The sequence below is a fragment of the Saccopteryx bilineata genome, chromosome 2 (genome assembly GCF_036850765.1).
Source record: "Saccopteryx bilineata isolate mSacBil1 chromosome 2, mSacBil1_pri_phased_curated, whole genome shotgun sequence".
Lineage (NCBI taxonomy): Eukaryota > Metazoa > Chordata > Mammalia > Chiroptera > Emballonuridae > Saccopteryx > Saccopteryx bilineata.
The window spans coordinates 102,614,339-102,636,453 of NC_089491.1; the positions used below are offsets into that span (position 1 = coordinate 102,614,339).

General features: G+C 44.3%; 2 protein-coding genes across 15 annotated transcripts in view; both read right to left on the reverse strand.

Annotated features, from left to right (window-relative positions):
- Positions 1 to 14,129, reverse strand: part of SECISBP2 (SECIS binding protein 2) — a 30,422-nt gene extending 16,293 nt beyond the window's left edge. For 4 of the 14 annotated variants that reach the window (XM_066257535.1, XM_066257534.1, XM_066257533.1 and 1 more), the window contains exons 1-8: positions 13,975 to 14,129; positions 13,088 to 13,233; positions 9,990 to 10,239; positions 9,298 to 9,412; positions 7,794 to 8,023; positions 4,983 to 5,052; positions 2,837 to 3,045; positions 631 to 753 (exon numbers count right to left, since the gene is read on the reverse strand). In XM_066257535.1, coding sequence (XP_066113632.1) covers positions 631 to 753; positions 2,837 to 3,045; positions 4,983 to 5,052; positions 7,794 to 8,023; positions 9,298 to 9,412; positions 9,990 to 10,239; positions 13,088 to 13,233; positions 13,975 to 14,010 — 1,179 coding nt within the window. In that variant the 5' untranslated portion in view covers positions 14,011 to 14,129. Of the gene's footprint in view, positions 1 to 630; positions 754 to 2,836; positions 3,046 to 4,982; positions 5,053 to 7,793; positions 8,024 to 9,297; positions 9,413 to 9,989; positions 10,240 to 13,087; positions 13,234 to 13,974 lie in introns of those variants that run through there. The other 10 variants (XM_066257540.1, XM_066257537.1, XM_066257536.1 and 7 more) reach the window with 9 other exon arrangements.
- A 2,772-nt stretch (positions 14,130 to 16,901) lies between these two features.
- CKS2 (CDC28 protein kinase regulatory subunit 2) lies at positions 16,902 to 21,749 on the reverse strand. The gene is made up of 3 exons (XM_066254766.1): positions 21,540 to 21,749; positions 18,487 to 18,614; positions 16,902 to 17,233 (listed from the first exon to the last, which is right to left on the reverse strand). Exons 1-3 carry the CDS (start codon positions 21,596 to 21,598, stop codon positions 17,181 to 17,183), a joined length of 240 nt encoding a protein of 79 aa, XP_066110863.1. The 5' UTR covers positions 21,599 to 21,749; the 3' UTR covers positions 16,902 to 17,180.
- Between the last annotated feature and the right edge of the window lie 366 nt (positions 21,750 to 22,115).

The following is a 22,115-nucleotide window of genomic DNA, read 5'->3' on the forward strand; positions in this document are numbered from 1 at the left end:
GGCCTGTGGGAAAGCCTCAGCTGGACCCTGGGCTGGACGCCTGGGCAACTCCACTCATCGCTGTGCGGGCACCAGAAGCTAGGATGCTGAGTCCAGCACTGCAGACCCATGAGAAATGTAATTAGAGTCCAGGACAGCTCCTTGGAGCACGGGGGCATTTTGAAGTATGGCAGGACAATAATTTAAGAGCGCTTTTGTGAGTCTGTGACAGTCATGACAAGGGCCCACGACGGCTCTCTGGTGTCCTAAACATCCCTCTAGTGAAGCACATTGGAATCAGGTTTCTGGACAGAAGAGGAGGCCCGACAGAGCCAGCGTGCAAAGCAAAAAGAGAAGGTGAATGTATGAGGGTGACATTAGTCCTGGGGCATGGACGCCTCGACTTCAACACAAGTTGTCGTTGCTTTGAGATCCATCACCCGCTCGGTCCAGCGTCACCGAGGGCTGCTGACAGATGGGCCTCGTGCCAAAACACCACAATGAGGATGTGGAGAAAATGGACAATGGCTGTTTTCTTTAGCACTGGGAGAATTCTTACTCAAGACAACGTTAAAGGTTTTAGGAAACCAGTCAGCCCACAGTGCTTTCAGACAGACCCGCACATCACACCATATGGGAACAAACACGCACCTCAATTCGTGGGGGCTCCTGCGCTCTCAGCACTTCATATTTTGACTTAGTCTTCTCTTTATTTTTCTTACTCGTTCTTGAGGCTTCATTTTGCTCAGGATGACCACCTTGTGGTGCTTTGGACTAGAATAACAAAAACATGGGTTTTTAGGACATTCAATAGAATGTTTAATTCCATATATCAGAGCAAAATTAAGATATCAAATCATATGAGCATGTGGCAACTTTATTCAGAGTTCCCCTTCTCATTCTCTATTTTCCAAAGAGCCAGCATTTGGGAGAATAATTCTGAAGGACAAAAACCTGTGAAAACAGTTGGCCTGTTCGATACTTTGAAACTGGTCGATGCAGACAAGACCCGGTTCTGGCCTGAGGAGGCCACATCAGTAAGTCTATTTCCGATGGAAGCCTCGTCATATGCCCAGTGTGCCAACTCTGCCACATCCTGGGCCTCCTAAAGCTGGCTGGCTGCACGTCAGACACCCCCATCGGGCCCTCAGCTCACCACGTCGGGCCCACCCGAAACCTGAGTCTGACCTCAGCACCCTCACCCTACCCTCAGCCCTTGACCTGTCCTCAGTGAGGTCTTACACACATGGCCCCAGGGCCTTCACACTTATACCGACACTGGACCAAGGCTGGGATGCTCCTCTTTTTGGCTCCAGAGCATCCACTACTTCCTGGCCCCTCCGCTGCCCTCCCAGAGCACTGACCGCTACCCGAGGGCTGCTGTGCCTGCCTGCACGGTGCGCCAGTGTAGGTTAGAGGCGGTGAGGCCTTTCCGTTGGGGGCCCTGCTTTATGCCCAGCAGAGACCAATCCTCACAGCTAAAACCTCAGCAGCCATTGAAAAGAGTGTTTCTCTACTGACCTGGAGGGGCTGTCCATAATAGTGTGTTATGTAAAAAAGGCAATTTTTAATGTGTAAGAATGACCAGTTTTGTTAAGGGAAAAAAGAAAAACAACAAAAGAATCCTATTTGTTTGTTTTCAGGAGCCTGATGCGGGTGGGGCACACACCAGGCTGTTAATGCAGGCTTCCCTGAGGCATGAACACCAAAGGGTGAGGGGAGAGGGCTTTTCCCACAGTCAGATCCTGGTACACCACCTTTGTCATTTCAGTCACAAAAATTTACAATATGAGAACTTTTAGACGAGATCAGGCGTGTTCAGGGTGGTATGGCTGTAGACACAATATGAGAACTTTTAAAGGAAAAAGCCGTTAGGATTCCCTACCATCCTGCTGAAAGCAAACTAGTTCGTCATCTTTTCAACAGACCCTTAGAAAATAAAAAATCTGTTAATTCTTAGTGTTACTGTCTATTGGGAAAACCACTTGGGACAGGACTTGATGGCTGCTGCCTGTGCCCAGGGGATAGTGGGGTCTCACAGCCAGCAGCCTCTGTGTTCTTAGATGGGTCTCACTGCACCTCCTGTGTTTTCAAATAAGTGCAAAGCTGTGCAGGACAGGACACAGGTGTCTCTCGCACTCACTGCCACTTGCACACATTCCCTTCATCAGTCCAGCATACACGCACAGCGCACATCTGCACAGGATGTCTGTGACACAGGACCTCAGAAAGTATCCTCCGACCTGGAAAGACGGGAAACCACTGCGCTAAAGGGACACAGCAGTATCTCAACCTACAGGAATGTATCAGTACACTGATAACGAAGAACAAAATCTAGATGAGAAAGGCCCTTTAAGATATAATCTAGGGATCGACACAAATGACAGCCTGAAATGACCTGAACTGAGAGAAGATGGACTCTGATAGGCCATCTTACAAAAAACATAAGCAGCGTTACCCAGAGTCAATAATATGCACCAAATGAAAGCAGAATGTGGCACTGACCGACTGTGCTTTGAGGACCCTCGCAGGGTCCTCAATTTAAATTCAACAGACCAAAGACTGAAAGAACACAGCAAAGGAGCACACACATCTGCCAGTCTCTCTCTTGTAAAGAATTCAAAACAACCCACAGACATGTTAGGAGCCCCGGTCTAGAGCACACGTCACACACACACACAATGCCACCACTCAGATTCCATGACTGAGGCCCCGTTCTTTCTCAAAGTCTGAGCACAACCAACTCAGAGAACTGACCACAGAACAGGAGGAAACACTGTCAGTCAGGACTCGAGGGAAACAAACACAAGACCCACAGCAGCACAGAAGACCCACAGTGTGCACAAATGATGCATACCTTTCTAGGTGAGTGGACAATGGATTTCTCTGTGTTGCAGGAAGGATCCGAAGACAAAACTTGAGAAGATGATACGCTACCATTTTTAGGATCTGCTGATGAAACAACTGTCTTTAGGTTTACCATGGAAGTGGCATTTCTAGGGGTTGGTGACGGTTCTGTAGGGAACATCTGACGGACAACATAGCCCATTGGCGTCCAGGACAACTCTGCTCAGAGATAATCACAATTGGGGAACAGTCTCAACAGTAAAAAGAAAGTCCTTAGAAATTCCAAACATGCACCATGTGAGATAATTACTCAGAACAGTGAAATTTAGGCTATTGTTCAAAACATTCTTTTGGAAACTACAATATTCACTAAACTTGTGTTTTCCTTGGAACCTGCATGCTGAATTGACTTGTTAGATTAACTGGTCCTCCTAGAAACTGTTTTTCACTTGGGGGCGTTCAGTTAAAAAACAGCAATCCTCAATTACACCCACTTGGCAATCACACAGAATGAATGAGCTAAGGATCAATGTTTACCCTACTAACCTTAATGTGTATCTTTAAGAGCAGAAGTCAAAGGTCACTAGACTTCAGCTATGACAATAACTGGATATTTATCTCTGTGTCAGAACACAGGAATAAGCACAGCCACACTACTCCTTAGGTGCCCATGAAACTCTACATACACACAAAAGGACAGTCATCAGGATGTAGGTAGGTCATGTCAGCAGCCTGTGGCTACCGCAGATGAGCCAGACTATTCTTGTCACCATAGAGTGGAACCACACATCCTCAGAGTAGCCTCGGATGTGTTCTTTCTACCAAACATGAGAATGCAAAGAAAAACACACCTGTAGATAAATCTGAAATAATTTTATAAAAATGGTCTTGTTAAGACAAGCTACTTATAAACATTTCAAAAGCAGACTCTAATGAACTCTCTGTAAATACATATATTACTTCTTGGCCAGGACAGGACAGATCAGTAGTTCTGAAAGTGTGGCTGAGGTTCCCAGGACCCTTGAAGTCAAAACTGTTTTCCCGACAGTAATGTGTTACCTGCTTTCCCTATTTTCTCTCTCTCTCTCTCTCTCTCTCTCTCTGAGTTTTCCAGACTCTGCAAAGTAAGACAGTGAAACAGCCAAATGCCAAAGCAGCTCTACTGGACCAGCCACTGAAGAATTGCAAAAAATGTAAAACAAGGCTGCTCTCCTGTTTTTCATTTTTAATTTATTGGTTTTAGAGAAAGGGAGGGAAAGAGAGAGAGAGAAAGAGAGAGAGACAAACACTGATCCATTGTTCCTCCTATCCGTGCATTCACTGGCTGATTCTCGTACGTACCCTGACCAGGGATTGAACCTGCAACCTTGGTCAATCGAGATGACACTACTGAACTATCCTACCCAGCCAGGGCTCCTTACTGTCTTAACTTTAGAAAATAGTTACTTTTTCATAAAAATGCTATGGTAATATATAATGGGTTTATTATTGTTACTTTTAAGTGAATTAATAAGTATTTTAAAAATCTGTTTAATTTCAAATACAGTGGTACCTTGAGATACAAACAGACCAACATACGAATTTTTTAAGATATGAGCTGCAACTCGGTCCGTATTTTTGTTCGAGATCCAAGTGAAATTCCAAGATACGAGCTGTGATTCAGGAAGCCGCCGCTAGTTGGCGCATTGGCACACGGGTCTACTATAGCAGTTTGATATACGAGTTGATTGACGTAAGAGCTCGGTTACAGAACGAATTAAATTCGTATCTCAAGGTACCACTTTATTCCCAATACTGACAGTTGTCTAAATAAACCTAAGTTCTGTGGGGCTGTTTAAATGGTATTGAGGGGTCCTGAGATCAAGAACTCTGGGAACCTCTGGTACAGGTAATGTGTAAGGAAAGCATCATGTTGAGTTGATAAACACTCCCACTGCACTGGCTGAACATCTCATTTGGAGTCTGCTGTCTCACCCCCTACACAGACCTGTAGGAGCTTGTCTGCTTTAATCTAATAGCCACATAGGTTTATCAACACCCTTTCCGCTGCCTTAAAGAAGGCTTCAGACAAAAACATTTCAGTTGCACTGAACTGAAAATAAACTTAGAAAACAGACAACTCATTTTTTAAAGTAATATTTGGTAGCCACTCTTACCTCTTGTACACGAAGAGGGATTGGCAGCAGCACTGACAGTCGAATTATTATTTTTCACCACTATTCCACCCTAAAAAGCAAACCAGTTATTTTCTTACTATTTTAAATTGAAAGAATCATTTAGTTTCTAAATACAGCTTCCCTTGCCATTCTTAAAATCTTCAAAATACATGCTAATTAAAAATTCCAAGTACCTAGGTACATAATGTGAAAAGTGAAATTACTTCCTTCTGTCAAACCTCTCTCCTTAGCCTTGGCTGGCTAGTTTGGTTAGTTAGAGCATCATCCTGAAGCACATAAGTTGCCAGTTAGATTTTGGTCAGGGCACATGCAGGAACAGAGCGATGTTCCTGTCTCACTCTCTCTCCCTTCCACTCTTGCTAAAATCAATAAATAAAAATAAAAATAAAAAAATTCACTAAAGAAAAACAACCACCCATTGCCCAGAGCTTAGCTTGTGTCTCTGCCTCTCGGCGCAGATGAACACCTCTGTGTCGTTTTTACGTAGATCCCAGAAAATGGGATCCTACCACACACCTCACGCAACCCCGAAGACCCGCTTGTCACAGAGGACTCTCGCAGCAACACAAATATGCCAACACAGTGCCCGTAGAAATGCTAAAGCCTCGTTTACCAAGCCCACACACCCAAGTTCTAGTCCCTTGAAACATCCAGAGATGACAAGTATGAGCCCTGTCACAAGTGCCCACTATATAAAGACAGAGCTGCCACGAGCACATATGTGAGCCCAGAGACCCTGGCGGCAGGGGACACAAAGCCATCTCAGAGTGATGGGCAGACCAAAGGTAAAAGGAAACTGATCAGTTCAAATTTGAATAGTTTGAGAATACATTATAAAGCTAATATACTTCACAAATTTACCGATTTTGTCATTTCATATATCTGAATCCAGTAATAAAAAAATAAAATTAATAAGCCTGATCAGGCAGTGGCATAATGGATAGCACGTCGACCTGGGACGTTGAGGACCCAGGTTCTAAACCCTGAGGTCGCCAACTCGAGTGCGGGTTCACCAGCTTGAGCGTGGTGTCTCTGGCTTGAGTGTGGGATCATAGACATGACCCCATGATTGTTAGCTTGAGCCCAATGGCGCTGGCTTGAGCAAGGGGTGACCTGCTCTGCTGGAGCTCCCCCAACCCCATCAAGGCACGAATGAGAAAACAATCAATGAACAACTAAGGTGCCGCAACTACGAGTTGATGCTGCTCATCCCTCTCCCTTCCTGTCTGTTCCTGTATTGTCTGTCTCACTCGCTAAAAAAAATAAGAATAAAATAATTAAAACACAGCCTGTTCTGTTAGTAAATGTAACTTGTATGCTCACCAAAGCCAATGAAACACTAGAAATGGCTTAGCTACTCAAAATTGGCTAAATCAATTACGTTCTTATCAATATTAAAGATGCAGTGCAAGTCATGTTTTCAAAGGGTATTTAAGGACATAGAAAAAATGCCAAAAACATTTTGAAAATCCCTCCCACAAGCACACATAGGTATATCCCCTGCATGTACCATGCCCACACTGTACCACTAACTTCTGTTAAGTAAGAAACATGGTCTTCTCTTAGCTAGATAAATTCAGATAATTATTTTCTTTGCTTTTCTTTTTGTGTTCACAGATACTACTAGTATAATAAGGAAGAAAGGTTTCTTTTAAAAGGAAAATGAAGAAAATACTGCCCACACAATTCACAAGTGGGAGTCTATACCAAGGTAACATGTAAGTAAGTTGCCTCACATAGCATGATGTCCACATCAACAGTTTCCACCACTAACAGGGGGCCATGATGTGATGTCAGTCATGCTCCCTCTCTGTTTGACTTCGGTGCAACACTTGAATTATCCACTGCCTGCTGTGACCAAATCACATAGCTGCTCACTGCTCAGCATCCACACACTCCACTGAGCCCCGAAGGCCACATGTCTGCCAAATGAGAATGAGAGTCTCCTATATGAGCAACATTACTCATCATGCCCACACACAGGAAAACACTGTGGGAATGGCTAACCCTCTGCACACTGTGAGCCACCATCTCCCAGCCTCAGGGCTTCAGTGGCCCAGCACCCAAGACAAGGAGAGGAAGCAGAAACCCTCTCTCCAGTCAGGAGAGCAATCAGGCCACTGTTCTCTTCGCAGTTCCTCTTTGTCCTTGGACCTTGTCCTCACACCAGGAGGGCCCCACCCTTCCTGTACTGGAAGCCTGTCAGAAGTGATTTTAGGGCCTAGTAACCTGGTGACATTCTTTCACTGAAAGTCTCAAATTAAGCTGGATGAGAGGAAAATAACTCGAACTGTGGACTACAACTTTAAGATCAAATGGTGACTGTGGTGTAATTTAAAATTACAAAGAGATAAATAAATAAATAAATAAATAAATAAATAAATAAAATTACAAAGAGATAACCAAATGCACATTAGGTTTAAACACTACTATACTGCTCATAAAAATTAGGAAATATTTTATAGCTTCATATTCACTTTTAAATATCCCCTAATTTTTGTGAGCAGTATATTTCAGTAAATAAAATCTTTTTGTCTGTATTGAAAATGTGCTGTCAGAACACAATTATAGACGTGAGATGTTCACAACGGGCTGCTAACCAGCTGGGTTCACACTCGACTCTTCTCTACCTGTCAGCTACAGGCAGAAACAGGGCATTAGGTGATTCTTGGAAAACAGCACTAGGTGTCACAGACCCACTGTCAACAGTTCACACACACAGAGAGACAGAGAGACAGAGAGAGAGAGAGAGAGAGAGAGAGAGAAGCAACGGAAGGTGCCTGCACTCACCTCTGCTCCCATGGGAGTGGGCTTCACTTCTCTCCTGAGAGGAGCCTCTACTATGGAGGCAGAGCGCAGAGGCCCCCACTGGGGCTGTTTTGGCATCTCTAAGATCTCACTGTCCTCTGCTCCCTGCAGTTTAGGAAAATCCAACCTGGTAAATTCAAACTCAGGCTTGGAGGCAGGTCCACACTTTTCAATGATTCTGGATCTCCTGTCTGCTCGTTTATGAAAACCATCTGCATTTACAGAATTAAAAGTAGGGGAGAAATTCAGATATTTGATGACCTGTACTCATGCTTAAGGTGCGGAATAGAAAATCTATTACTACTGATGCACCAACATGCTATTGTCCAAACAGCCTAACTTTTGCTAGTGTTGTTAACCTTCTGTGTAGCAGTGGAAACACGTATGATCAGAATAGCAATTGTTCTGGCTGAGCCACTAAGCAGGAGAACCAAAACAGTGCACATTTTAGTAAGAATTATAATGCTGATGAAATAGTTACCTTAACCTGACTGCACACCTGGGCATTTTGATTATTTTTTATATACATTTTAAAGTTTTGCCAATTTAAGGAGACACTAACATATTTCCTTTAAGTAAGAAATGTTCCCTATTTTAGTTTGCTAGAACTACGGGAGGACAGCAGGTAGAACTGAACTTATAAACCTCTGTCCTGTCTTTGTCTTTCAAACGCAGATGAATGACAATGTAGGCTACAATGCCATAGGGTCCCCGTATGTAATTACAAGGCCAGAGTTATAGTGTTACTGCTCAACTTTCCTCACCTTTCCATATAACAGTTTATAAGTAAAGCCAATGCAAACAGAAAAACTTATATACCAAGTAACATAAATTATATCTGTAAATAAATGATAACCCTTTCCCAGTAAGTACTCTATTATAAAGGTCTTATGACATTATATAAATAGGAGATGGCTGTGATCAAACTGCACTTGTAAGTAAATTAGAGTTAAAAAACAAGACACCATGTTGATTCACTAACTTTCAGACACGGACCAGAATGGTAGCTTTCAAGTCCAGAGCAGACAGGACTTTTGCCACGAATAAAATCAGTACCCTCTGAGTAACTATACTGCCCCAGGTTTGGTGTTAAGACAGAACTGAAGTCATAGGCAAACTGCCCCACCTATTAAGAAGTGTCCTAACAGTATACAAAAGAAGCTGGTCAGAAATTAACATGGCCCAACATAGCACAGGGATTGGTTGTGATCTGCTTTTATTCATGGACATGTTTTGAGGTATGTGGTCAAGACCAACTTGCTCTGTGACCTTGGACAACTTCTTGTGTAAAACAAGGTAGTAACACGTTAAGGGCATGTCCCAGAGCCATAGCCAGGAGGTCCCATCCCAAGAGGAAAGGACTCCAGGACTCCATAGGAAGTCTGATGGCCTCAGCTTTTCACAGTAAACCCACAGAAACAGCTGTCCAGAGAACAGTAACACTTGGATGAGTGGAGCAGGCTGGCATAGAGTTTGTTATTTTTACCTTTAGTGTCTGCACGAATGGACATATGATGTGAGCCTTTTACTGATTTTATATTAGATGATATCGTTCCATCAGCCTTCTTACTGTCAAACTTTTGCTCATCATGCATTTTTTTCTGCAGAAAAAATTAAAAAGTAACACAAACTAGGAAAACTACAGTTGACCCTTGAACAAGGGAGCTTAAGGGTACCAACCTCCAGTAATTGATAACCTGTGTATAATTTCCAACCCTTTAAAACTTAATAGTCAACTACTGACCGGAAGCTTTACGGATAATATACACAGTTGATTAACACATATTTTGTATATCATGTGTATTATATGCTATATTCTCACAATAAAGTGAGCTAGAGAAAAAAATGTTAATAAGAAAGTCATCTACACTTTTTTCAAATTGTCTCAAATCTCCTAAAAATGTTTCAATATATTTATTGAAAAAGTCCATGTACAAATAGACCCAGTGGTACATTTCAATCTCGTGTTGCTCAAGGGTCAACTGCACCACTATAAAACAGGTTTAAAAATGCAAATATGTAAGTATTCAGAAGCCAACCATTTTAAAGGTTAGCTAGGCCAAATCAGTTCTTAAGTGCCACTAAAAAGACAAGCAATGCTTAAATCAATGCATGAATGAGCCAGTTCTTTACAATTTAAATGCCACAGTGACCAGCAGAAGTATAGCACTCACTAACCTTAATCAGAGTTTTTGTGTCTGGTGGGAGAGTGCACATGTGCCCATACTGTGGCCTCCCTGTCTGGAAACCTCGGTGACGGTGGGGCGGGGTGTAATCACGCTGGGAGCCCAGCATGGGGCAGACACTCTGTGTGGACTCCAGAGGGTAAGGAGAGTAGGTGTACGGGGGAAGAGCCATCTCGGAAGACAAGTACTGATGTGGGAACACTGACGCTGTGAAGGCCACGTCTTCAGGACAGAGCTTCTGCCTACACAGAAGAGTAACTTTAGTGACAGATTTCATACCATAAACCAAGGCGCTTAATAGTTTGTAATAAAAAAGTTTTTAACTTTTATTAGTTTTGAGGTTGTTCATTCTACATGGAAACAACTCTAATTAAAAGCAAAAAAAAAAAAAAAAAAAAACCCAACAAAAAAAAAACCCCAACAACCCTCTGAGCCTTTCTTTCTGAACCTGCAAAGACAGATGCTGACCTAGTTTATTCCCACTGCTGAGTGGAGCAGCCTCAATAGGACCCCAATATCCTGAGCATTGGGAGAGCTGACGATGCCCCAGCAGCTCGCCACCCTCGAGGTGTCAAATACATGGGAAAGCTGCTCAACGACCCTGGCTATCCAGACCAATTGCAGAGGCCCCTACCACCCAAATCTACCTCTACCCTCTAACCTGCAGCGCACCTCTGGGCACCCGGAGACACCCTGCTACAGCCCCTTCCCTGCTCCAAGCCCACCACCACATCCTGTGCTCTGCTGACCTGCAGAGCCAAAGCTGCAAAAGGGACGCTGGGTGCACCGTGGTCGGGGAATTACACACCCTACTGACCAGATGGACACCATCTGTGAACACTGTCATTGCTCCAATTTGCTTGAGCTGCTAGGTTAAACCAAAACACAAGACAACACTGACATTTAGCAAATCTAGTTGGCAGTCAGAGGATGCAACCATTCTGCCATGAAACTTCACACGCTGAAAAATGCTGAAGAGTGTTCAAATACAAATCACCACCTTTTCATTCCCACAGAGAAGCACTGCATGTTTCTGTCAATATCCACAGTTTAACATTTTCTTGTAGCAAATCAGTGAGATCCCAAAATGTGCAGGAAAACCCACAGCTAATAGTCAGATGGACATCTCATACGATCTTCCAGCTGTGCTGCATCAGGCACCAGGCAGCAGCATCCTCACCAGAAAGTCCCAGTTCTACTCTGCTGCAAGAAGAGCCACGTGGAGAAGGGACTGGAGACACCCATGGGGCTGCCCACTGCACTCATTTCCATACTGGGCTGAACCACAAACTGCCTGGAATCACTGCCTGTTAATTTTTTATTCTTTTTCTTTGTTAATTCATGATATTTTATAAAAGTTTGGATCTTGTAAAATCTCTAACTTATAAGCAATTTATTCTAGTAATGAAGTATTCCTAATTGAAAACCAAACCAAACCCATGACTGACCTTTTTCTGACCCACCGACCAAATGGCTAGTGCCGCTCTTGGCAGAGAAGAGGGAGACTCAGAGCTGCCTCCTGCTCCCCAGAGGTACGCCTAGCTGTGACTCCCCGGTTTACTTTGATACTCAGAAAGTCCAATGGGGGGTCAGATGAAGGTGAGAGGAATCTGTGCCTCACAACATGGGCAGAGAAGATGGGTTGATAGGAATAGACTTTCAGCATATACAGGTGAGTCTTCAACTTTTGTCAAAAAATACAACTTCCAATGTTTTCTAAATATACCAGACAACTCAATTTTCTTATTCACTCCAATTGTCATTCTTGTGGATATAATTCTAGAATTTATATGAAGTATAAAGTATTCAGTCACACCATGCAGGTATGAAAAAAAAAGACAAAAAGCAAAAAGAAAAAGCAGTTTGATGCATAACAAAAAAAAACAAAAACAAAGACAAAGACTCTTACATAGCAAAAAGCTGATTCATACCTTAAAAATAAATCTACGAGTAATTTACACAATTATGTGAAAGGTTTAACACTTATTTTTCTAAATTCAGCCAACAGTGGAAACAGTTCTGCAAACACCTTAAGAATGTATCCTGAGAAGAAACGACTTAAAGGATAACATAAGCGTTCTTTCAACTCCAATTCAGAAGAATTTATAACCAAAATTTGTAGGAACCACCTCTACAAGATGCATTTTCTAAAAATAAGTTTGATGCAGCCTACATAATTTCTTTACTGAAAATACCTGAGTAACTATGGAGAGAGGAAAGGACAGTTAAGAGCTTCAGTCTCTGCTGCAGGACACACATAAGTTGTGCTACTGGCCAGATCTTCCCTGGCTAAGGAGCTCTTCTCTCGTCACTTCAAGAACTGTAATATAGCCTGACCAGGTGGTGGCACAGTGGATAGAGCGTCGGACTGGATGTCGAGGACCCAGGTTCAAGACCCCGAGGATGCCAGCTTGAGCGCGGGCTCATCTGGTTTGAGCAAAAAGCTCACCAGCTTGGACCCAAGGTCGCTGGCTCGTGCAAGGGGTTACTCGGTCTGCTAAAGGCCCATGGTCAAGGCACATCAATGAACAACTAATATGTCACAATGTGCAATGAAAAACTAATAATTGATGCTTCTCATCTCTCCGTTCCTGTCTATCCCTCTCTCTGACTCTCTCTCGGTCTCTGTAAAAAAAAAAAAAAAAAAAAGGAACCATAATATATTAGCTGCAACATATTTTAAAGTCTAAAAATGATTAAACTGAAGACAAAGTGCTCAGGTAAGCAAGGCATTTATAAGAATATGTACTCCAGGCCCCAGCAGCTCAGTGGGCTAAGTGCTTCTTCCCGAAACAACAAGGTTGCAGATTTGATCCCAGGTCAGGGCACACAGGGGAAGCAACCAATGAATGCAGACTGAGTGGAACAACAAATGAATGATTCTCTTCCTTCCCCTTCCCCTGAATTAAAAAAATAAAAATAAAAATTAAGCCCTGGCAGGATAGTTTGGTTGATTGGAACACTGTCCTAAAGAGCAGAGCTTGTCAGTTCGATTCCCCAGTCAGGACAAATACAATGTTCCTGTCTCTCTCTCCCTGCTTCTCCCCCCCGCCCAAAAAAAGAAAAAAAGTAAAGAAAAAGGATACGTACTCCTGCCCAGGCAGCTCCTGAACACAAGGATAGTAGGGGGCCGCACAGCTAGGAAATACGTGTGCTTCTGAGGACTCCAACCACGCCACACTGAGCCCAGCAAATTTGGGAATAAACGGTTTGACATCTGCTGACAACTTGATGCCCTGGGGGGGGGGGCGGAGGAAGGAGGTTTTTAGCCACAGGCATTATGACCTCAACCAAAAGTAAACAAAAGAGAAACTCAGAGTGACTCCGCTCCAGCAGTCCCGGAAATGCTAAAACCTCTGCCCAGTAAAGACGAGCATTTGCCAACAATCCCCGCCCCAACGCTTCCTTTAATTACCGAATATGACAGGTGAAAAATGAGGACTCCGATTACCCTGGAAATAAAATTCAAGCCCACTGCGCAGCCAGGCCCGCCACGGACGCGTCCTAAGCTGACCCTCGGAATCGGCAGCAGCCAGGATAGCTAGCCTGCAGAGCCGTGGGTAATGACGAAGCTACCCTGACCATGTGCTTCCCACCCTGTTAACCACTGAGAGTTGTTTTGCCGAAAAACTCAAGTGTTGCTGGAAATCCCGTCGCCGCGAGCGCCTGGGATACGGGAGCGAAGTATCAAACGCCGGTTCTGGGACCCGCGTGGGAGGCTCCCGTCCACGGACAGCGCGGCCCGTCAGTGTGGCAGGAAGCCCTCAGACTCCACGGCCGAGGCTCGCGCTTCGAGAGGCGACGGCTGGGGCTACGGGAACGAGCCCCTCCCGCAAGGAGCGCGTAACGGCGCGGGAACCCGGGTCTCCGAGGGCCGCCCTCCTCACCGGAGCCGCGGTGTGAGGTGGGCGCCGAGATGAGTCCCGGGCCGCCCGTCCCCGTGCTCCACCGCCCAGGGCCCGCGCCGCCGTCCTCACCTCGCCTGCGGGTTTCCGCGGCCCCTCCGACGCCATGGCCCACGGCTCCGAGGCCGCCCGGCCCGGAGGCCAGCGGCCGTCCGGTCGGCTGGCGGGACTGCCGCGAAACGCTCCACCTCCTGGCTCCCCCACTTTCGGAGCGACGCCAGGAAGTGCGTCACAGAAACGCGCCCGGTTAGCCCTGCTTCCGGTGGGCAGCGCCAGCGGCCCTAGCCCTGGGCACTCAGCACCGGCGGTGGGCGGCGTTCGGGCCAGACCTGTACAAGGAGTCCCCACCGGGTCGGGGGCACTGGAAAGGGGTGGGTGTGGCCGCTTCGGGACTTTGACCTGGAAAACCAGCAAGACTGGGTGCCCTGTTTCTGATACTTAAAGCACTTTGGAAGTAAATACAGAAAAGGATTGCAAAACTGCTCAATCCTTTCCAACAATTCGCTAATGACTCTAGGAAGGATGCTGGAAAAGGTGCAGATGTGGAAATAGCCTGGTTCTCGAGGGGGGAACAGAGCCGTCAGAAGAGAAGGGATCAGGTAGAGGGAGAAACGGACGTCGGGCCGGGGCACGCGGAGGAGGGCGAGGCCGCGGGGTCCGGACGGCAGAGCGGAGACCAGGAGGAACTGTCTCAGAGGAAGGTGCAAGCATTAGATTTAAGGCTTGCTGACAGTGGAGGCTGTTTGACCCATAGGGATGGATTAGGTTGAAAATCCTAGGCTGGAGGTTAAGTCTAGGAAACCTGCACCTTGCACCGTGGGGTTAAGCCACTATTTCAGGCAGGTAAAATGTAGGAAGCTCCAGTTTTTTTTTTTTTATTTATTCATTTTAAAGAGAGGGAGAGACAGAGAGAGAGAGAGAGATAAGAGAGATTGAGACCTGGTTAGGGGGGAGGAGCTGGAAGCAACAACTCTCTATGTGCCTTGACAGTCAAGCCCAGGGTTTCGAACCGGCGACCTCACCAATTCCAGGTCGACACTTTATCCACTGCGCCACCACAAGTTAGGCAGGAAGCTCCAGTTCTTTGTTTCCTTCTGTGAGGGTCCCACTGGTTAAACGGATGTGCCGGACACACCCAAACCTCGAGTCTGGAGAAGCCTAGGGTCTGGCAGGAGTCAATGCTGAAGGCTGTGGAGGACGACGTTGCCCTCTCAGTCTTCTTTGGTCTACCTTAAACGCAATGAAGTTTACTTGGAAACTCTGGCATCTGTGTTGCTTTGCTAATCCTGAAGTTCTAGCTGAGAGCAGGAGTCAAGTTTTAGACCGCTTCAGTATTGTGCTCATTATGTGTAAAGGGATCAGTTTTATAGACTGATGTAAGAGGATCACCAAACTGCGTTGTTTACACTAAGCTCATTAAAAAGAGTTCTCCAGTATACCAGTAGAGGTGGACTGTTTGGATTTACTTTTTGTGAATGCTTGCAGTAGTTTTATTTGTAATAACCAAAACTGGAAACACAAATGTCATTTATTTGGTGGATGTATAAAAACACTAATGGAATTATTCGTTTAGTGGAATGCTACCGAACAATAAAAAGGAATGAATATTCAACATAGAGCAGTTGTTCTCAACCTGTGGGTCGCGACCCCAGCGGGGTCGCCTAAAGCCATCGGAAAATACATAATGCATATCAGGTATTTACATTCCGAATCATAACTGTACAAAATCAGTTATGAAGTAGCCACCAAAATTATTTTTTGGTTTGGGGTCACCGTAACATGAAGAATTGTATTGTGGGGTCACGGCATTAGAAAGGTTGAGAACCACTGACATAGAGGAATCTCAAATGAGTCAAGTGAAAGGCTACATGCTGTACGGCATTTTGACAAAGGCAAAATTAGATGGAAAGAACAGATCTGGCCTGACCTGTGGTGGCGCAGTGGATAAAGCCTCCACCTGGAATGCTGAAGTCCTGTTCAAACCCTGGACTTGCAGAGTCAAGGCACTTACCTGAAGCAAGGTGATGCTTCCTATCTCCACCCCCCTTCCTCTCTAAAATCAATAAATGAAATCTTAAAAAAAAATCTGTGTTTTCCAAGAGCTGAGCATGTGGATGAGGGATTGACTACAAAGAGAAAGCATGAATGTTTTGGGGTGATGAAATTTTCTGTATCCTGATGGTGCTTATATAACTATGCACTTGTCAGAACTCAGGAATGTTCCAAATATTTTACTATATGTAAGCTAAATTTTTTAAAGATTAAAAAATAGGGTGACTAGACTATAATGAGAGAAATTAGGAAATGTTGACTCTTGACGCTTAAAATATTAAAGGTACCTTCAAAATTGACATTAAAATTAGCCATATATATGGTTTAGGTTGTGTGAATAAAATGTATGTTTATCAATTTTTAAAATTCATAAATCCACAAGAAAATGTGAAAGCAGAGGAGAAAGGGGGCTTTATATTTAATTGGCTGAGAGTTATATTTAAGGTTAGGATTTCCCTCCTTTTCCTTTACTCTTCCCATGTGGCTGCCTTCAGGCATTTAGACACAAAATATACATATGGCATGAAGGGAATTTTTTTTTTACAGTGCTTTTCAACTTTTAAAAATGATGCAGTATTTTATAGAAAATATCCCCACTGGGAAAATGGAGAAACAGGGTTAAGTGGTTTCTCCTGAGGCCACTGGATATAGTAGTTCTCAGTAGGTAGAAGAAGCCCAAAAAGTATTAAAATGGGTTTCTTTCTGTTCAAGTGGAGATTCTAGACAATTCTCTAGGAATTACACTAATAATAAGAGCTACAAAATCTACTTTAGCTCTAGTAAATTTATCTCTGGTTCTTGGTTTCTTTGTAAGTAAATTAATGGTACCCTCAACATACCAAAAGCTATTTTAAATCCATTTAAATTAAATTCCCACCATTAAAACCATCCAACACTTCTACTCATGAATTGACCTTATAATAAACTTCAATAACTTCACACAGTGATAATGCAACATAAAAACTTTAATAACAAAATAACAGGTAAAGTCAAACAGGCACTTATATTAAGAGAAAAAGTAACTCTAGAAAAACTTTATCTTAAACACCTTACAGTAACCTACTTGCAGTTGCATTTAACTGAGCTCTGTTGCTGTGAAGAATACAGCTCATGCACAGGTCTGGATGAATGAATTGTACATTTTTCAAGTATTCACTGAATACTACCTTATATACACATATACATTAAATTTGAAAAAGATTTAATTGATGATTCCCAGATATACTTCATTTCTGTTGATCTTTTGGAAGAGGTCGTCTAAAGAGAAGAATATGTGGTTCTGTGGAAAGAAAATTTTATATCATTTTAATATAACATGGTTAATAGTCAAACAAAATTCAAAGAATTCTCAACTGAGCCAAAATAAAGCTATTTTAGGGAGAATGGTTCCTACCTTTAGAATCTCAATTCCAGTGAGGGAAAAAAGAGAAAAGTTATCTCTTTGGGGGGTACACATCTAACACCTCATTCAGAAACCCATTCAAAACCAAATGGAAGTCCCAGAGATCCATCCCAGTAGACTGTTTCATTAGGGAGGGTAGCCCAGTAAAGTTCCTCGTTTTCCTTTGTATTATCTAGAGCAGGGGTCCCCAAACTTTTTACAGAGGGGGCCAGTTCACTGTCCCTCAGACCGTTGGAGGGCCGGACTATAAAAAAACTATGAACAAATCCCTATGCACACTGCACATATTTTAAAGTAAAAAAACAAAATGGGAACAAATACAGTATTTAAAATAACAAGTAAATTTAAATCAACAAACTGACCAGTATTTCAATGGGAACTATGCTCCTCTCACTGACCACTAATGAAAGAAGTGCCCCTTCTGGAAGTGCAGCGGGGGCCGGATAAATGGCCTCAGGGGGCCGCATGTGGCCCGCAGGCAGTAGTTTGGGGACCCCTGATCTAAAGAAACAGGTCTTGAACTCTGATACATGCCCCAATCCCAAGAAAGCTTTGAATCTTCAGAGCTTTTGTTGCTGCTGGTGCTTTAACAAGAGTGGAAAGCAAGATAGTTTCTTTCACCTAATGCAGACTTCTATATAGTATTGCCTTCAAATTTTGCAGAAAGAAATTAAAAATCCTTGAAGTCAGATTTACTGATAACCCGTAAGTAGAATTTAACCCCACAAAGTTTTAGTTTAGTTGACTGTGTTAGACCTGGAAAACTGATAAATACCACTTAATAACCTAAGCACTCATAATGCACAAAACAGGAAGCACATTTATCTCATTCAATCTTAAATATGGTTGAACCAATTATCCTTTAGTAGGCCAAAGGAAAAGACAAATCACTTCAAGTCAAATGAATTTCTATACATAAAGCTTAAAAAGACATTTAGGTTGCCTTAAATTAAGTTCTTAATTTTCAGAAAGGCAATACCAGAATTCTAAATATATTTATGGTAAAATAGTTTCAAACTTATCAGTTACTTTAAGTTATACCACATGTCACTATTGCTAAAAGAATTTTCAACAACCACAACAGCTACTATTTTAATTTAGTAAATGCTTTCTCAAATAGCAAAACTTACCTGGCTCATGAATCATGTAATGAACCCAGCCTAGACTCTGTTGGACACCAAGTCTCCTCCACTCCTCTTCTGACATCAGATGGGTTTTGGGTACTTGTTTGGAAAGTTCTCTGGGTAACATGACATGCCTGTTGAAAGACAGCCAATTACTAAGGCCTGTGTGTAAACATGCCTTTTCTACAATTATGATAAGTTTACACATGCATGTTTCAATACTTAAATCTGAGATCCTTTTATCCTCAAAGTTCTTTAAACCAACTGCCTTATTATGTCAATTAGGTTCAACCTTGAGAACCATAATTTCCACTACCTTTAATTCTGCTTTTTAAACAAATTTGGAGGTTAAGAATATGCAGTCTGAAACCAGAAGGTATCTTATTTCAGATTAACTTTTTTCCCCTAACAGGGCCTGCCAGTTGTCTCAATCTTCTTCAGGCATAGGACCCTCAAAGCTAAGTTGTACATACAATTATAAACAAGCAAACAAACAAAAAATCCAGCCTTCCCTGCAGCCAATTCCAGTCATGTGACTAAATCTTTGGCAATAGCATATAAGCAGAAAACAGGTAATTTATGGAAAAAATTAGAAGGAAAGAACATGCCCAATTCTTTTTTCTCTTTTTTGTTGATTATTAAGATTGATCTGACCAGGGAACTGGAGGCGTCACCTCAGACCACAGACCCTAATGTGAACTGCAGACTGTGCAGCTGTTACCCCCCCCAGTTTCACAAGGCCTTTTACATAAAAATAGACTTCTTTTGTCAGTTTGAATTTCCTATTATTCAACACTGTAGATGTGTACATACAACTCCTTGAATATTCCAGAAGTTACTTTATACCTCTGAATCAAAAATAAAAACACTAATTACACATATACATGTATCCAGAACCTTGAGTTTTCCAAAAAGGCACTAAACTATACCCAAAACTTCAGTTTTTTTTTTAAAGGCACACAATATTCTTCAATGTCAAAACAGCAAGAGCACATACAATTATAGCTTTGTTAAATTCTTAAACATAAACTTGCACCCCCTCCCATTCTTATTTAATTACAATAAAAAGATCTTTATAAAATCACAGTTCCTAGCCCATTTTATAATCTCCAGTTAGGAATGTAAATTTTATAGTCATCCATAACCACCAACCCAATTTTTCACCAGTATAGGATTATCTACACCTGTGTATCAGCTTGCTGGGGGTGAAAAAGGTCTAATTTGGTTACTTTGTTACACAGGAAAAGTGAATAACCTAGTGTGTGGCTGGTTAGTTAAGTACCAATTTCATATTTGCACAACAAAAGTGAGCCTCAGAACAATTTCTTATGTTGCTGGAATGATGTGAGGCCATGTCAAATTATGCTTACTATTACAGTTGGTTAAAACTTCATCAATTTCCATGAAACTAATATGGTTAATTCTTTGCAACACTTACCAGGTACCTCATTCACTCCTGAAGTGCTGCTTTAACACCTACTTTTAAGGTTCTGCAAATAACATGTTATCTTATTTCTGTTACATTGTTTATTAGCCTCAAAGAGAAATGTATCGCTTACTAGATTTGTACTTCATTCTGTATACCTACAAAAGTGTACCAACAGTTCAGAAATCACAAACCCTACCTTCTCCAGAAATCATGGAAACAGGCTCACAATCAAGGTGTCGACTCTAAAGGAAAAATTTATTTTCAAGCTCATATGAAAATTCTACCTGTATGTCACTGCATGGAGATAGTTTTCGACCTACAACTAAGGAAAATTATTTCCAAAACTTAACGTCTATTCAATACTATGGACTTGTCATGGAAGGGAGGAGCAACAAACCACAAAGGAGCTGCCAGATGCCATGAGGGATAACAGAAGCAGTTGTGGACTGAATCTGTAATATATACAATTTTTAGACTTGAGGCCATATAATCCTATAATGCTTGTCCAAGATATTACTTAACAGAACTACGCACTTAAGTTCATTTACAGAAGGGTCTAAGCTTCAGTAAAGGGAATAGGTAATTAAGTTAGCATTTACAAAAATATATATAACAAAGATGTGGATAATTGCACCTGGCATACACACTTTTCAAATTCCCATCGCTGCTGCACCATCAAACACAAACCGCCCTGGACTCGCACCTCGGTGATTTATCAATTCTCGATCTGCCTTCAGAAGCATCCCTGGAGATTAATCACTACCCTGACTCTCGAAGAGCCCGCGGTTGGTCAAAAGACCATCACGTTTCATTTTAATGATGGGCTAGAATATGTCACTGCAAGTATGACAGTACTTTCTGTTCTATCCACTAACGCGCACAAGCCACTGCGGAGACCCGGCTGAACTTCCGACAGCGCGGTCCACTTACCCGGTGCCCACCAGTGACGGCGCCGCCCAGACCCGGAGCCGCCTGGGCTCAGCGCCCACGCGCCCAGACCCTCCCGGCCGCCGCGGTCACCCCGGCTCCCGTCCCGTCGCACAGTCGTGCGCGGCCCCACGGGACCCACGTGCACCCGCGCCCTGCAGGACAGCCTCTCCGGCCGCGGTGTGGACGGGGACCGGGTCCCACGGCCCCCCGGGCAGAAGGCCGGCACTTGACCCCCAGGAGCGCTGCTGCCACCGCTCCGGGCACCACCGCGGGCCCGTCCCCCCGCGCTCCCGGAGACACGTGCACACGCCCCGTCCTCACAGCGAACGCCCCACAGGCTCCAAAACCACGTTAACAAACCGCACCACCCTGCCCGCCCCACCTGCGAAGGCCGGGGCGCCCACGAGTTCGCCGTTCGCGGGCCCCGCGGAGCCGCGACTGTGGTCACTGCCAACCCGGAGCTGGAGGGCCGGCCCGGGGAGCCGAGAACCGGGCCCGCGGCGGCCGGCGGCACAAGCGGCCCCTTCCGTCCTGGCCGTACCCTTCTCACAGACGAACAAAGAGCAGGGCCGGTGCGACCCGCGCGCTTGGCCCAACAGGGAGCCCTCCGACTCCCGGGGGACCTCGGACCCGACTTCCGGTCCCACCCGAACCGGCTTCGGCCGGAGGAGCCCGCCGGCGGACCATTCCCGGGACTCACCGGTACTCGTAGTGCTCGTCGAAGTATTTGTCTGAGTAGTAGATCTGCTTGTGAGCCATCCTGCCAGCGGTGTGCGGCGCGGAGGGGGAGCGAGACACAAGAAGGGCAGGTGCAGCGAACCGACGCTCCGCGGCCAAACAAGACGACCAGGCGACTGCAAACAACCGACCCGCAGGCCCAACGATCTCGGTTTGAATCCGACAGCCCGCCGCTGATTGGAAGGAGACGCCGACCAATCGCGTCTTGCGCAAACTACGGGAAGGCGGGGCTAGTTCTCAACCTATCGTCACCGCTCTCCGTGAAGTTCATTTCCCAAGAGCAGCCACTCAGAGGCCTGTTGCGGGGTTGCCCGAGGGAAGACGTGAATGATTGGCATGGCGTAGAGACGGGCAGCTCCCTTACGTAAGGGACGTGACGTCGAAGGGCAGAGCCGGGACGTTAGGGCCGCAGAGCGCGTGCGTAGACGTTTAGAACGTTCCAGGTTCGCGGAACCGTTAGGGAGACGAACCTGGGAGACGAGCGAGATATCGCGGGGTTTGGCGAGACCTGGGAGGGGCTGTCAGTTGAGCGACCGCT